Source organism: Anser brachyrhynchus, assembly GCF_964034855.1.
Source record: "Anser brachyrhynchus genome assembly, chromosome: 1".
Classification (NCBI taxonomy): domain Eukaryota; kingdom Metazoa; phylum Chordata; class Aves; order Anseriformes; family Anatidae; genus Anser; species Anser brachyrhynchus.
Window position 1 is genome coordinate 99,858,318 of NC_137694.1, and position 16,989 is coordinate 99,875,306.

Here is a 16,989-nt window from a genome sequence, read left to right on the forward strand (position 1 = left end):
TGGGGATCATGCCCTTGCCCTTCCTTCTTGCCAAGTCAGATATCGAGGATTGGGCAGATGGAGGCATCAGAGACAGACTCTGTCATGTGGAGTCCAGCTGTGTAGCGTGCTGCGGGGTTGCTCAGGGTCTGTAGACTTATTTTTTTATTTTCAAATAGAAAACATAGGAAAGCATGCAGTCTCCTAAAGGAGAGCACTTTCACTAGGGAAACCTTTTGTGATTTGTAACCTTTAACGTTATCTCAATATCTAACTGCTATGGCTAAAAATAAACTTTGAAAATAAGGTATGGGTACTGTCAGCTTGGATAGGCAGAGTCTGAAGCAATAGCTCCAGGGCAGACCTTGCCCTCTTTGCTTCAGCAAGGCTGTAGGGCTTTGAACATTGGTATTGAAAACTGTTCCTACGCACAGTCTCGGGTGCTCTGGAGTAACGAGGGTGAGGCAACAATATTTTCTACCACGTTGCACGGCTGTGGGATTGAGAGGTGCGTTTGAAGGTCTAGCAGCATGGGAGATGTATGAGCGAGGAAGTGCAAGCTTTCACCACTCCGACAGATTGGCAACTAAGGTATAATTTGCATGATTGATGACGACTCGAGCGCCGGTTGAGCTTCACAAACTTGGACAGCGCAGATGTGGTTCTTGGAGCGGGCAAAGGACGTCCTCCTGGGAAGTGCTTGACTGATGGGTCCCGTGCAGAGACCTTCCCAAGTCACGGATCAGCTGCGTAGCAAGGAGGCTGGGGATTGCTGGTCAGAAGCACCGCTTGCTCGGGTGGCTTTTGTCGTCGGCCGAGACAGCCTCGCTCAATTTTCAGACCTGCGCTATGGCACGTCATGATTAAACGTGCAGGTGGATCGCTTCAGTAAGCGGTGACTGTTCTTTCTGAAGTATCCGTGTCGTGGACTGATGGTTTTCAGCCGAGGGGCTGGAAATTCCCGGGGGTCTGTGAACTGTTTCTAAGAAGCCTGTGAGAAACAGTGAAGAAAAGAGAGTGTATTGCTGGAGGGCTTGAATTTGCTGACTGCAAAACATTTCTTTTTAGGATGTGGGGCTTGCAAATCAAGAACCACTGCCATAGAGTAAAGGTCCTGGTTTACTTATTTCAAGGCCAAAATGAACCTGACTTAATGACATGCAAATATAAATAAAAAGCTTTTGGAAAAACACGTTTTCCAAAAAAAAACACTTTTTTGAGAGCTCGTTGGCAGTTAAAACTGAAAGCCTTGGCTCCGCAAGTAGATCACTGCAGGTGAACTCCTGTCCTTACAAATCAAGTTGCTGGATCTGGGCCCGCTCAGGAAATTCAAAAGCAAAATGTTCCTGTGGAATTGCTAATAGGTCTTTCTATGTATGCTGTTGAATGTAGCAAGTGACGTAATTTCTCATTTTTCTGAAGTGAATAATAAGAAAATGCCACAGCTGTGCCATGCGGGCGAGTCAACGCCACCATCGGAATGTTTCCTCAGTGTTTAGCAGTTTTTTTAAAAATTATTTTTATTCCTGAACCCTCACGCCACCCCTTAGCATAGTTCGTGGGGTTCAACGTGTTTAATTTGCGAAGCTTTTTGTTTCATTAGAAGTTTTAGATGTTTCATAGATGTTTAGATGCTTCATAGAAGAAGTTTTCGGTGGAATCGCTAGCGGGCATCCCTTGTACCCTGTGGACAGCTGGTGCCGCTTAAGGAGCGGGGCCAGCAGCGTGCTGAATCCAATGTGCACACACGCTCGTGGACACTTGTGGCTGCTTGTGCTCCAGATGGCACTTCCAGACACAAGTAACTTTGTGAATCCACTGCTAACCAGACCGTAATCGATTGCAAGTCCTACACTGGGTAGGAATGAAGCTGCGCGGGGAAGGTTTTCAAAGCGGAGCTGATGAGGAATTGTTTGCCTTGGCTTCACAGGGGGGAAACCCATTGGGAAAGCCTGGGATGTAAAAGAGCACTCTTGTTTGCGTTTGCCTTCTTTGATTTAAAGATGTAACTTGTTCTTTTTAAATTTCCCTTGGGCCGGGAGCCAAGCTGTGCTGCCTTGAAGATGATCACAAGGCAAACTTCATTGGAAGCGGGATGGGGCTCCCAGCGTGGAAAATAGCAATTCAAAGGAACTTTTGGGGGAGATTTATGAGCGTATGAAAAGAGGGAGTTACAATGAGTTGTGTAGCTGTGTAGGAACTGTAATTACAGTGATCTCTACAGTGCTCAGGGGTAACTACATTTCTTCGCTGCCGTGCAGGATGCAGCCATCCGTCTTGCAAGACTAGGGTCCCCGGATTTCCTCTGGGGCCTCTTTAGCATTGTTTCCCATTTAGTGGTTCACAGTAGGATGAGGTCCGCAGCATCTTTCCTTCGTCTATCAATGAGGGGAAGGCAAAGCGAGCGTCTCAGCCCTTCGGGGAGCGAAGGGCTCAGCGTGCGGTTGCACAGCGCGGTGGTTTGAGTGGAAGAGGACTTCTCTTCACCATGGTGTGGGTTTCGCAGTTTGGGGCTGTGATGTGAAACGGATCGTGGAAAGGATCCAGGACAAAAGTGCGGCAAGGGGGAGATGCAGATTATTTTTTTTCCCCTCTCCTCCAGTGGTGCTGTTTGCTCTCTGAAGGTTGTGTTGACACACGGAGAGGAATGCACCATGGTGTGAAGGTGGAAGCTACTCACAGTGGCTTCCCCCCCAAAACCCAAGTATATTGCAACCCTGCCCTCAAGGAGGAGCTCGCTTTCATGCAGGACCAGAAGCTCTGCAAACAAACAGACCATGCCTTCTGTGAGATGTAATGATCTTTTGTGAAGCTGTTTGCATTAACTAAATGGGGCTCTCAACTCACACTTGTTTGTGGAGGGATGAGGCCCCAAATGATGGGGCTGCCGCTTTAGGCAGTGCAGTTGTCCCTGCCCAGAGGGGTAGGGTAGGAAAGGTGATTATTTGTAGCTCAGCAGTGGAGGTGTTTACAGGCTGTGCTCGGTTTGGATATGGTCATGCTACCTCCAAGGCACGTGCCAGCTTGCCTTCTCTAGCTTTGCTCAGGCTTCAGCAGTGGGTGCTGCTGGGGTGGTGGCTAATCCAGGGCTGGTTTCTGGCTCTGGCATTGAGAGAGCTCCAACACCGAGATGCAATTTATCATGCTGTTCGTCTTCTGTCCCCTCCCTACCTCTTTCCCCCAGCAGTTTCAGAAGGCTTTCTGGGGTAAGGCTGTTTCCCTTCCTGCCATGACATAGACCCTGCTTGGTTTGGCTACAGGGAGCATGCCTGGACCATTCTCTCTGCAGACTGTGCTCCTCCTTCCTTGGTTCCTTTGCTTCATCCTGCTCAGATTGGGCAGATATGTTTTATTCCCAGCAACTCCATAACTGCCTTGGTGGGAAGATTTACTTAGCCACCAGCGCGTCCTGCAGCGGGGCCAGGAGGTGGTGCAGAGTTCCCGAGTTCATCACGTCGCTTTTGACCGCCGTCCAGGAGGCTTAACGTTTTTTTGGGGGCCTTGTTGTTGACTTTTCACAGAGCTATGTCAAAACCGTTGCTCGTGTTTATGCAGAAAATGAAAGTTGGCGTGATCCAGCCTGCCCCGACCTTCCTGTCTTGCTGTGAGTCTGCTTTCCGTGCCTGGTGCCCAGCGCTGCCTTGCTTCGCCTGCTGCCAAATGGGAGCTGCTTGCTTGTGGTTCCTGCCTGGGAAGCCTGTGCATTTTTTTTCCACAGCAGTTTGTGCCTGCTGAAGTATTCTCTGGTGTCTCCAGAGAAGAGTGCCCCTGTGCTGCTGGGGGTGGGAGAGGAGCAGTGCTCCTGATCTGTGTCTCAGCTCTGATCTTCTGTCTGGGAGCTGGGGGGAAAAAACGAAGTGATCAGAGGAAAAGGCTGGGAGTTGAAGCTTTCCGCACGAGTTTCCCTGTTGTTGCTGTGCAGCCCTGGGTGAGCAGTGTGCCCCTTCACGCCTCGGTTTCCTCAACCCACCTCTCCTGGAGGCTGTGGGAATCGTCTGAATGCAAAGCGCGTGGAAGTACTTGCAGGTAGACGGGCCACCCACACCAACATAAAGCCTGGGGAGAGTGAGTAACCCTTAACAATGTGCACCAACAGCTCTCCTTGTTTTTCCCATTCCTGTATCGCAGTGGTGCACGTTTGTGAAGGCAGTGGTTGCTCTTAAAGAGACTCTGGTAATGCCACGAGCAGTAAGTGGGTTAATCCCGTAATGCCTGTTAACACCTTGTGTATTTGGGAGGGCATTCCTGGTTTGTCATGCTTGCGAGCTGCTCTAGTGCCATCTCCTCTGTCAGTATCACAGTGCTTTTTGAAGGCTGGGCATGGTGGAGGAGGTTTGGCCTAGGCTGTCTAGCAGGATGGAGGTAAAAAATCAGCCTTTCTGAGTCCCAGCCTGTTGCTGGAGCCATGAGCTACAGGCTGTGTGCAAATCTGGGGAGTTAATGTGTTGCATCATGTGTCCCTGGCTCGGGGATTTTTGTTCCTGTTACAGTAATGATGTGATGTTTCAAACTGTGCCTTGGCTTTATGTTTCCTTTGCCTATAGAGTCTAAATTCGTCCTCGTTCCCCCCTTCCAAATCCAGGCCTTATGTTTCCATCCTTATTTGTCCTCCCTAGATTCTGTGCTGCCTTTAAGGAGTTTTATTGAGGCACAATATTCCCTTACATCCTGGGAATTCGTGTACATGAAAGGTCCCCCCACACCTTCTCCTCTCTGAGAGCCCTGGCAAGCCCAGGAGTTGGGCCAATACCTGCAGCCCCTGATGCAGAGGGGACGCTGCTTTGGGTCGTTCCCGATCCCAGCATGAGCCAAGGAACCCCGTGGGGATGAGACCTCATTCTTTGGCAGGGTTTGTGTGTGGTAGAGGGCTGCTCTCTGCTCGCTCGTGAGCTTTTCTGGAGGTGTTAGTGGAGGAATCCTAGGGCTGGACAGGATAGCTGGCCAAGTGCGAAGCCCAACTGCTGCTGTTGTCCCTCTCTGCTGGGGAAGGAAGAGGGTGGAAAGCAGTGGTTGACGGTTTTATTGCTAACAGCTTTGAAAAGTGCTGTGAGCAGAATATAGCGGAGGGATTTAATTTAATGTAAATCAGTCTTTTGCCTGCTCTGAGGCTACTGCGTGGCTGTAGCCCTCCGTTCCGCTGGCGTTGGCTGGAGGCAGCAGCGGGCTGGGCAGGAATGGGCAGGAATTTGAGAAACCATGTGCAAGGTATGGGGTTGGAAAGCAGGCGTGTGACTCCTGGGAGCTGTTCTGATGCCACCCTGTTCTTGACCCAAAAAGCACGACCGTTTCTTCAGCCTTTTGCAGGTGGGACTTAAGCTTTTGTTCCAGCTGCAAGCATGCTGCAAGAAATGTTGGCCCATATAAGCCAGACTGGATCTCTAATCAGTTTTCACCGGTGCTGTTAGTACGTGTGTATATATAGATCCAACTTCTAATAAAATTCAATTCTTCAAAGCCCAAATTAGCTCTTGGAGGCGGAGGTTGCAAAGAAAGGGAGGCGTTTGCAGTGCCATCGATTGTAGAGTAACTGATGCTTGTAAAACGGGCACACCTTGCAGTTATGAAAACAAAGCAGGTTCAGACACGGTGGTCTGGTCGTTTTCAGCGTTTCTGCTAGGGTAGTCACCCACCCCTTCCCCCAGGAAGAGCTGTCATTCTGGATCTGGTGGTGGTTGGGATCTGCATTAATGGGGTGAGAAGAAAGGAGGTGTGGAAGTTGAGCCCTTTTTTTTTTTTTCCTGGCAATTCACAAGGGGTGAATTTCTACATCTAGGCTGCTGAGCCTTCTCCGAGGCGCTGTCTTTATCAAGTGACTGATGGTGTTTCTTGCAGATTTTTGGATGAATGGGCTGGACTTTGCAAAACAGAGCTATGTTATCAGTTTGTTTAAAGATCTGCTAATGTGTGTGTTTCTCCAGACCAAAAAGAGAGAGATCGGCCAGGATGAGCTTGTGAACTGGGCACAGTGTGGAGAGCTGGGGACATGTGGCTGAGTGGAAGAGGGTGAGGGAATTAGCACAGCAGGAATACTGTTTTGCTTTGCTTAGCATGCATTTCCATGCCTGTTTGTCTTTCCGTAGGCCGACCGTGAGGAGCAGAGCACCCTCCCTCCTGCCCATCTGGATGGATTCCTTGTAAGGGAAGCGCACTCAAGTCCCCAGGGACCAGGCCTCACTGATGACTGGGAAGCAAAGAGTACCCAGGAAAGCACTTTTATCACGGACTCCACCTCAGGAGCACCAGGAACTCGTCTCTAAGTAAAATCTGTGCTGCCGTCCGTGCAGACCCCAATGTCTGCTGCAATGGATACAGAATCAACGTATTCGGGATACTCCCACTACTCAGGTCACTCCAAAAAAGCCCACAGACAAGGGTAAGGAAATGCTTATTTTTAATTACTTGCTGCTCTAAGCTAGGATGTGTACTGGGGGGGGGGGGTGGTGTTGGAAATATAAGTCAGGATGAAATCACTGAGGCTACAGCTCCAGAGGAGATGCATGTGGAGAGTCCTCAAGGGGAACCAGGTGACAGGATAAGAAGCAGTTATGCCACTAGCTTAATGACATTCAAACTATTGCCTGCACACTGGGGTCATGTATGGCCAGCAACGCTGGGGAAGCACTAGCAGAAGGAAAAGATCACTTAATTCTGCTCTTAAAGTGTGAGGGATAAGTAGAGTCTCTGGAGAGATGTCAGACTTCCTAGAGTGATATTGCCACTTGTTTTCTGTTTTAATGCTATTTCTTTACTGTGTAACAACAAGGCTGCCTTTCTCTTCCCACCATCCTCCTGGCTACTCTTTGGTGGCGGTGTTTTTTAATAGAATTTGAGTGGTACTTGAGTCTACAGCAAGTCCTCTATCAGCATTGATTGAATTAGAAGTCAGGCTTTTCTGAACTTGAATAGCAAGTCCTCTTTCTGTCCTGGTAGCTCAGTGGCATCAAAAACCATCTTGCTCTAAAACATCTGATTACTTGGAAACTGGTTTTTTCATCATCGTTAGTTTTAAATGCAAAGCTTGTGCTATTTACAGTCTTTATAATTTACAACTGAGCTGGTCCAAAATAACTTTGCATTTCAGAAGCAATTATCCTGTGTGGTTGGAAAAAGAATTCTTCCACGAAATAGTCTCTTTGCTTGCAGTCTGTTTCTTGAGTAAAACATTTCATTTGCCTTTCCTCCCTTCTCCTTCAACACCCCCAACCCCCCAGTGCGGATTGTCCTTTGAAGTTTAGAATACAATGTGGAAAGATGCCTTCGAAGTTCCCAAAAGAACATACAAAATCCCAGAGCCTCGTGCTGCAAACAGGAAAAAGTCTCATCCCATGCAACCTTTAGGCTCTGGTAATCCCAAAAGAGATGCAATGGCAAGAGCTGGGACCCTGGATGCTTCTGAGCTTTAAGCCAGCGCAGTGAGGGTCTCAGGTGCAAAGGCTGCTTTCCTCTCCAGGTAGGAAGGGAAGGGGAAATATTGGTGAGCAGATAGGTGGGGCTTATCTTGAGATATTCTTAAATGAGAAGCTGTGAGGTTTACAAGGGTATTCTGACAGTAAGCACTGCCATGCTACCCTTGATATTCTTTGTAAGAGGCTAGCTGGGGGCTGCTGACCAGTGGAAACAAACTTCACCAGTTGTCCTACAGTGTTAAGAAGGTCTTAGCTGACAAGACTCCACATTGCAGGAACTAAGGCTGTCTGAGAAGTTAAACTGTCCCAGCCTCCGGGCTGTAGGCTGCTCTGGGCGAGGTCACTTTCTGCCTCTTTGGAAGCTTGTTCTGTAACAAATGAAATCAATGTTGATCAAGAGATGAGCAAGCAGGAACTATAACCTAATGCTTAGGGCACCTGCTGCAAGTACAAGGTGTTGTAATTCCAGGCCGTGCTCTCTGGTAACTTTCTTCTCCTCTTGTTTGAAAAAGGAGTCGTGACAGGCACAAATCGCCACGAAGCAAAGACGGCAGTCGGTCCGAGAAGTCCGTCACTATCCAGGCACCTCCTGCAGAGCCGCTGCTGGGGAATGATGCCTCTCGGACAGAGGAGGGCCAGGTAAGGAGGGCGTGAAGGTACTCCTGGAGTCTGGTTTCTGGAACAGAGCAAATGAGTAGGGGGTAGAACGTGTTGCTCACGTGCTGTTAATATGCTGCCATGACCTGTGGCTAGCATTTATTCACATGTTAAGCTGAGGTCTTGATCTGTTTTGTCTTTCTGAGGGCATTGTTTTTGACAGCACCAGTGCTGACGTGACTTACCCCTGGGGCACTAATTTACCTCTGTCTCCAAAAAGTGTCATCTGCTAAGGTCTATAGAAACGTGTGTTTCCATCACCTCACTGTGCATTATTCAGGTCAATCCTTTCACCTATATGTACTCTTTTGTCCTTAGATGGGATTTGCTTGGGGTAATAGTGTAAAATGTTAGTGCCAGGATCCCACTGGGGAGGAGAGGCAAGAAATGTAAAGGTAACACGACATAGCTGGGAAGGGGAGAAAAAGCCCAAAACTCAGTGAAGCCGGTATATTAATGCTGGATTAAATAAAGAATGGAAAAATGCTGGGTGTAATTGCATCTAGGATGGATCCAGTAATCTCTGCTGTAGCAGTTCATGTGAAGGTGCATTCTCATTTTAAAATAAGCACTGATGCTGCAAAACAAAGAGTGCAGGATGTTTCATTGGCTCCTGGGTTGGACTTTTGGTATGTTAATTTTTGGCTGTGGGGCTTCACCTCTACTTAAAAAATAATAATAATAAGAAAAAGTAATATCGATGCCCAGTTTCCACCCCAATTATGTATGGTAGTACTTAAAACAGTATTTGTGTAGGTGCAAGTAGGCTTACTCCCTGTACATCCACTTAGTATTTTGTAACCAAGTGTTTGTTTTCAAGAGCTATTACTTTGAATACATATAAATGTACAGGTGAATTTTTATGCCCTTGTTTTCACGCAGACCTCCTCAGTGCGGTTAAAAGTCAAACAAAAATAAGTTGATACATGAACAAGAGTTTTCTCCTGCGTGTCCTGGGTTGCATTCAGCAACTTTGTACCACTTGAGATTTAGACTTGTAAATGCATGATTTTTCTGCTTGTGCCACTTAATATGGGAGGAGCTTTCTCAAGTGGTAGACTGGGACTGAGGTTGCCTGTTTTCTTTAGGGCTGTAGCCTTGAGCTGCTGTCATGTTTCAATCCATTCTCTATTGTGCAGTTTCTTGTCAATCAAATGGGGGAAATTACACAGAACTATTTCATACATAAGCATAAAATACTTGAAATGCTTAGATTGCTTTACTGGAGACACTGGCAAAAAGGAAGATGTGATATGATTATGCTCCCTTTCAAGACATCTTGAAATGCAGATATCCCTTTTTGTTTTGATGAGAAACAACTCAAAACTCGGATAAATTCAAGTTCCTGACTGTGGTTGGTCTGCCTCAAAGCCCTGCCGCAGTAGGCAGGGAGGTGTTGGTGTTACGAAGAGCATCAGGAGGTAAATCACTGGAGTTGTTCGTAGTAGTGTTGCTGCCTCTGTCCACTGCTCTCCCAAGGATTCTTGAAGACTCTCCTGCACCTCTTTTAAAGAGGTGAATAGTGGTTTAAAAGTGCTCTGATATGTAGGAAGCCCCGCAGTTGTGCACACCTACAGCACTCTTCTGTCTATAGGTATCATGTCTCATGCTTAAAACAATGCCTATTTCTTTAAAACAAAGTGCTTAGATCAGCATACGTAGCTGCCAAAGTCTGGGAGAAGGTGTAAATCCTATTAATGACACAGGCTGCAGAAAGACAGACTCAGGAGGGTGAAAGGAAAAGCAAAACGTGGATTTCTGAATGAGCCTTGCAGCTACAAAGGTGTCAGGTGCCAGGCAACAAAACACAGGCATTGCTGCTCTTTGGGTTTTGTATGAGGTAACAGGAGTCTTCTCCTGCCCGAGTCACTTCAGCAGCAACTGTGAATCAAATCCGTACATGTTAGCATAACTCCTTGGTCATGCCAGCAACAGGAAGGAGCAATTGGAGGCATGATGGTGTGGGTGGCAGTCCTAGCTCGCCAAAGTCCTCTGAAATAAGCTGGGGAAGAAATGAGGCTTTCGGAAGACAAGATGTAATCTGAAGCTTGACTATATTGGTAGTCTAGGATCCTCAAATTTAAAGCACTATACCTGCAAATATCCTTGTTGACCACCTATAATTTTTTTGGTTTAACTAAGCTTTTATTAGAATATGCCAGCTACTGAGAGCAGTGCTACTGTAGAGGAGGAAAAAAACAAAAAGAAAAAGGTAGAGGAACTTGCTGGAAATGCAGTTGCTCCTCTTACTGATGGAAAAACAATGCGTGAACATGCTTTTGATTGTGTAATGACTACAGCTGACCTGAAATGAAACTTTCCCTTCCAGGTGATTCTGTGATGCACATGAACCACAAAATTTGTGGGAAAAGTGCTAGTCCTTGTCTTGCACGTAGGACTTGATGGTTACTGCAGTTTCCAAGAGTTATGTCATATTGCTTGTTAAGTGTGCCGGAAGAACTGCCTCTGGGGTACACCGAGTGGTATAGGAAGTTGAGCTACCTGCTCTATATTTACAGGTCTTTAACGTTTAGCATTTATAGTCAGTGTTTTAGACAAACTGCTGTTGTTTCCAAAACTTTGCTAATTTTCAGGATTGGTTATTCAATATATCGAGGGTGTCGATTTTTCTTAGCAGACTGAAGTTTCTTGTAGCAATCCTTTTCCAGGCCAAATAATAAAAGAAAAGGACCTGGAAGAAATAACCTGATTGTTTCACTGATGTTTTTGTTTCTCTTTCTCCTTTAGGATGACAACTGGGGTGAGACCACAACAGCAATCACAGGCACCTCTGAGCACAGCATTTCCCAGGAGGACATAGCCAGGATCAGTAAGGATCTGGAGGACAGCGTTGGGTTGGACTGCAAACGTTACCTGGGTTTAACAGTGGCAGCTGTTCTCGGACTCCTCGTCTTCCTTACCCCCATCGCCTTCATTCTGTTACCCCAGGTCCTGTGGCGGGATGATCTGGAGCCATGTGGTACTGTCTGTGAGGGACTGTTCATCTCTGTGGCATTTAAACTCCTCATTCTTCTGATTGGGACCTGGGCTCTGTTCTTCCACCAGCCCAAGGCAGACCTACCGAGGGTGTTTGTGTTTCGGGCCCTCTTGTTGGTCCTCATCTTCCTGTTTGTGTTTTCCTACTGGCTTTTTTATGGCGTTCGCATCTTGGACTCAAAGGACACCAACTACCAAGGAATAGTGCAGTATGCGGTGTCCCTGGTGGATGCTCTGCTCTTCATTCACTACTTGGCCATCGTGCTGCTGGAGCTACGGCAGCTGCAGCCCATGTTCACTGTCAAGGTAGTTCGGTCAACAGATGGAGAGTCGCGATACTACAGCTTGGGGCACTTGAGGTAGGTACAAGCCGCTGAAGTACAGCGGTGCAGATAAATGTGGCTGTGCCACAGCACAAAGCGCCAATTGCTTTTGTTTGTGTGGTACCTCTGGTTTCTGAATCTTCCCCCAGAGGTTTCTGAACCTTCCACTGGAGGAAAGGGGAGAGGCTTCCTTGTGTGGCTGAGGCTGGTTTGTGCTTTTTGGTTGTGCGGGCTGAGGGTCGTTTTGAGAGCACCCTGCAGGACATTGCTCTTCAGAGCCTCCTGACTGGCAAACCAGTCCCTTGCGTTCACGTGGCAGGGGCTGAAGGGAAGTGGTCCTGTGTGAGAAGCATTCAGCAACTTAATGTGCTAAAATGCAGAAAACATCTGTGTCCTCATTGCCCTGTGCAGCCAAGAGCCTTGGAGGGAACCTGAATAAACATCCCTTGAGTCAAATTGAGCACTGTCACTCAAGCTCCTGTGTGAGCCATTGACAGCTGGTTGAAATGCTTGCATTCAGGTGTTTGAGCTCTGACACCTGATTTTGTGACAGGTGGGAGATGCCTTGAAGGGTGTAGACAGATAGCTGCACCGTGGGATGCTTTCAGTGACCAGGGACTCTTTTTTCCTTTTTTCTAAGATTGGGAGTTGACTGAATTTTTGTGTTGGCTCTGGGGAAACTCCTTCTGAAGCAGTTGCCTTAATGTGGCCAAACTCCCATGAGTTTGGGCTCATAAGAACAATATTTTTAATCAGTACTGGGGCACACGTAGGTGCAAGCTGTTTTTTTTCTTTTTGGTGGTGCTGTACTTCTTCTGGGTTGGTTCTATGTCATGATGGTACCTGTTCTTTTTGTCATTGGTGTTGATCAGTCTGCTGGGTCAGATGTTGGGATTGTTTGGGAGATGTGCAATATCTGTAGGTCTGATGCATGCCTGCCTCAGCCTTCCCACTGGGATTAATGCTTCCCTCAGCAGAGGTGCAAGAAAGGACAGGTGTCTCAGTCTCCTTGGTTCCGGTGTCCTGTGAGGATGTCTAAAAATCTCTCAGTTCCTGTGCCCTGTGAAGCCAGCAGCTGAGCTCTGAAGATGATTCCCCAGACTGTATGTGCACTCAAGCATCTGTTCCACTTATCCTGTCCAGACCCCTGCGGCATGCATATTTATTGCAGATGGAGAGATTAGTGTCTGCTTGTTTAAGTGGATGTAGGAACAGTCTCCTGCAGCCATTAGCTTAGCAATGGAATTGCTTTGAAGCAGATTTAGTGGTTGAAGCTCAAGTCTGGAAGTTGACTCCTGGATGCTGATCCTGGCTTAATGGGAGAACCCGTGATCTCGTGAATGAACCAGGTCTGGACTCTGCTGTATTTTAACCTATTTCCTTCTCAGCAAAATGTGAAGCAGAGCCCCTTTTCTGTAATGGAAGCTCTCCAGTTGACTTACAAAAAGGTCACCTTTGGAGGTTTAAAAAAACACAGTGGAGATTACTTTTTTTCTTTTTAAACTTAGAAATTCGTCTGTGGTAACTGACAGACCCAGGGGAGCCTTTCAGACTAGAGAGGTGTAGAGAGCTACCAAAGATCCCCTTTGTGCTACAGTTGTGTGCTTTGGGGTGTGCCAGGGCAGTTCTCACATGGGTGAATTCAGCCCAGAAAATTCAGTATTTGTATTTATGTACCCGTATATACACACAAGTGCATGCTTGGTTTGAGAGGGTTTGATGGTTGCTTGGTGGTAGGCTGTGGGTTCGTGTTCAGAGGAATTAAGATACTACTTGTTCCGAAGTCTACATGTCTGTCTTTAACCATGCAAGTAATCTTGCCATCGGAGACAAATCTGCTTGAGAATCAAGACCTAAATACTTAATAGCACGTGTGTTAGAAACAATGTTCTCTCAGGCTTTCTCTTTGCAGCAAGGCTTTGGAATGCCTTGGGTGATTGTGAGGGCAGCAAGGACTTGTAAAACCTAGGGTGAAATCTGAGATGCATGAAAAATTAATAACTGTTCATTTGTTGGCAAGCTGATTGCAATTTTGTTTGGCATATTGAATCCAAACCACGCAGAATGTAGATGCTTCAGCATCTTGTGTTACAGGAGAGTCTTGTCAAGCATGTCTAATAATGGTGAAGTAGTGTTGCTTTTTCCTTAGTTTCTGGCAGCTGTATAACATGTCTGTGTTGTCTTTACATCTTTGCTGAAGTAAAGGTAGACCCGTGCAGGTCTGACTGGAGGCCAAGCGTCTCCCAGTGAAGGAACATGTTCTTCTTCCGTCTCTCTGCCTTTTGCTGAAAGCAACAGAGTTATTTGTGTACAAGTGGCAGAGGCTGCTGGTCTTGATGCTGAATGTGATCCCAATCTGGTAATCACTATAAGAAATGAGTGTAGTTCATATCTCCATCTTCTAAAGGTTTGGGACTGCAAGGTGCAAAGTGTGAGAAATTTGGCATCTTGAATACCCTTGCCATGTAATCTTGCAAAGTGTCCGTGAAGGTACTGACATGATTGTACGTGAAATGTCACGGAGGGCTGCCTTCTGCCTCTGGCAGGGGCGCTGGGCTGGAACAGGAGGTCCGATGGAGGAATGTGGGGATGTGCAAAGACGGTGAGACTTCTTCAGGAAGACTGGAGAAGAAGAAGCCTTGTGAGCATGCTGGAGAGAGGGTCATAGCTATGACAGAGTATGTGTATAATGCTTGTTGCTGCCCGTGGGCTCTTTCCGTTTACCACCGTGCATGTTTGCCTCACCCCAGCCCTTTTTAAGGTGTCATAGATAGGTTGTGGGCTACCACCTGGAAGGAGGAAGCATGTTTCAACAGGTATAAAAATCTGGCTGCCTCCTGAAATCAAAACCTTGTTGCCTCAGCCTGACCTTTCATTGTCTTTGTGCTCCCAAAGGTCTGAAAGTTTTGGTCCCTGCTTCCCCATGGAGTCTGCCTGCCTTAACCATCCAAAAGAGGCTCCAAAGGGGCTGGTGTTGAGAAGGCTCTTGGGACATCTAACTTTGTGTGGTGTTCCTTCTTGAAGTAGCTCTGGATCTTTTCCATAGCAAAAGTGTCCATCTTTTTAATCGCAGGTGCAAGCTCAAATTCTGGGTCTTCTCTGATGAGACAGGGAGCTGCTATTTAAGTGTGAGGAAAAGAAACTCTATGGGGGAGAAGGGAAGAAATCAACATCTCAGCCACCCTTTCGGAAGACCATGTTTTTGCGAGGTAGGGTGGATGGGATTTTCCATTCTTCCTGGCTCCAAGTGGAGCCAAGAAGCTGAATATGCTGAGTTTGATATTCCACACCATCCTTGAGAGCCCTGGGCCCAGGAGAGTAAGCGTATTTGGGAGCAGTTCCCCAAATTCATATTATAATTAACCTATTAATAGCCTGGCTTGGTCCCACCCCCAGCACTTTCGTTCTAACTTTTCTTTTGGGAGGCTCGACTGCCAAAATGCGCGTTCCCTTTGGCAGTGACTCAGAGTTTGGCAGGGGGAGGTAAAAATTAAAGTGGAGTCCCCATGAATGTGGTGCCAAGTCTCGGCTTACTGACTGCTCTGCTGCTCCTGGCAGGAGGAGCTGCCCTGCCAGGCAGGGGAATGCTTTACGGGGGTACCTATGGGCAAAGAGCAGGGAGGAGAGCAGAGGCAGGGAAGTAAAGCCTGGGAAAAATGCAAGAGAGGTTGGGTGGGGATGCTGGCGAGACCTTTGAAAGCAAGAACAAAGGGGAACAAAGGTGGGGAAGAGTGACAGGAGATAACTTTTCCGATGAAAGGCTCATCACTTTGTAAGCTGAGGCTTGGATTTGCAGCCTGACAGATAGGGACATTGATGGCAGCTGTAAGCCAAAGTTCTGTTCCTTCTGGATGGCTCAGAAATAATCTAGGAAGGATGTTGCTGGAGAAAGCCCTCCTCTTCTGTAGTGAGGGTGCTGGACTTACTCCCTTCCTCTCCAGTGAGTATTCTTGCCCCAGCCTAGAGCTTTGCTAGTCTAGACAGCTCAGGAAAATGAATGGCTTCAAACACACATGGTAATTACTGATCTTACGCATTGATTGTGTGTTGGGCTATAGCGCAAGCATGGCTTTCTGAGGTTAGAAATGTCTATGAGTGGGTCTTTCTCCTCCCTTTTTCTCATCTCTGCAGTAGGAACATGAGAAGCACAGCTGTGGCAGTTCATGTGTCTGTAGGAACTACTGAGAGCTCCAGTCTGCTTTTTTTTTTGTCCTTCCTCGTGTAAGCTTGTCGTTAGGAACTGGTGGGTTGGGAAGCCAGCTGGGAGGCCACTGTACAGCTTTGGAGTCAGGATACAGCTTCTGCAGGCTGTTGTGAGATAGGTGTTCTTTGTCCATCTAATCAAGACAAGTTTGGTACTGAGAAATAGTAGCTCCATATGGAAAAAGTCTGTTAGTGTGTTGCCCTTCCCTGTGTTTTCCATCTGTATTTGGATAGGTGTTTTGCTGAACCGTGGTTTAAAATCCAGCAAGGCAGCGGCTGCTTCCTCAAAGCAGGTGTATGTCTCCGAAGAGCCTGTACCTTCCCTGCAGGAGTTAGCCATATCTTCTTGAGGAATCTTGTGGCTTGTACATGCTCACAAAACAAAGAAGATGCATGAAAGTGTTTTGGAAGGGGAGCCTGTCTCTTGGCTGACCTGGAGCAGCAGAGCATGTTTCTTAGGTGGTGCTTGAATCCTTACCTTTAACACAAAACAAAGCTGAAACAGAATGGTGTGGTGGAAGATGATGCCTCTTTTGATCCAACTGCTTTGGGTTGGCAGTCTTGTATATGTTGAACCTACTGCTTGTAAAACTGATCTCTAGGCTGCCAGTGTTTACTGATTTAATCTGATAAGCAGTCTCTTGCGCGTGCCCCTTGGTGCCACCAGGGTCATGCTCCCTAGTAAGAGAGTAATTAGAGGGCTAAGGACTGGGAAGAAGCTTCTCCATACTGCAGACTGCTTTTCTATGCCTTGCACATCTGATTTTGCAACAACTAGGTGTTGCTCAGATGTTGCACCCTTATTAAGGGTGAAATTTTTCCAATTAATAACACTTGGTCAAGATTTGAACTGTACGGAGAGCTCCTGCCTGGAGTTCTGTCAACAATTCTCTCTTGACTTTGCTGTCTTAAAATCTCCCTGCCCCCCCCCCCCCCCCCCCCCCCCCAAGGAAAGCTTCCATAGCATATGACGCCTTTTGTTTCTGTTTTCCAGCATGGTGAAATGTATCGGCTTAACCATGGGTTTAGGAAGCCGCACGTCTTGCCTAAGGCAAGAACTGCTGAAACCATGCTGCGTTCTGGTGAAGGAACTTCATAATGTGCATCTAATTAAATTGGTTATTCCCACTGTGACTGATGCCATGCACTTGCGGGCTATTTCTGTTTCCAATTGGGTGGTCAAGTGTGACTGCAGAACACTCATCTGTGTACATCGGTGCAGTGCTGTATCTGCCCTGATAAATCCTGCTGGATGCTGTCTGGGCTTGCACACTCCTCCCTTCTGCCCCGCTTGCAGGTCTGCCTTCCCAGGGACCAGAGGAATTACTCTGACTGACCCTCTTTTCTCCGTGGCATTTCTTCAGCCATCGCCATCTTTCACAGTGATAAACGCTAGTGATGAAAGAGATTGAGCTGATGGGTTT

The 16,989-nt window shown here is 47.2% G+C and overlaps 1 protein-coding gene across 1 annotated transcript in view; it reads left to right on the top strand.

The window, feature by feature from the left end:
• The window catches only part of VANGL1 (VANGL planar cell polarity protein 1), a 42,390-nt gene that overhangs the window by 1,699 nt on the left and 23,702 nt on the right, over positions 1-16,989 (top strand). Inside the window, exons 2-4 of the mRNA XM_080575649.1 lie at positions 6,060-6,352; positions 7,898-8,024; positions 10,791-11,398. Coding sequence (XP_080431775.1) covers positions 6,270-6,352; positions 7,898-8,024; positions 10,791-11,398 — 818 coding nt within the window. The 5' untranslated portion in view covers positions 6,060-6,269. The remainder of the gene's footprint in view (positions 1-6,059; positions 6,353-7,897; positions 8,025-10,790; positions 11,399-16,989) is intronic.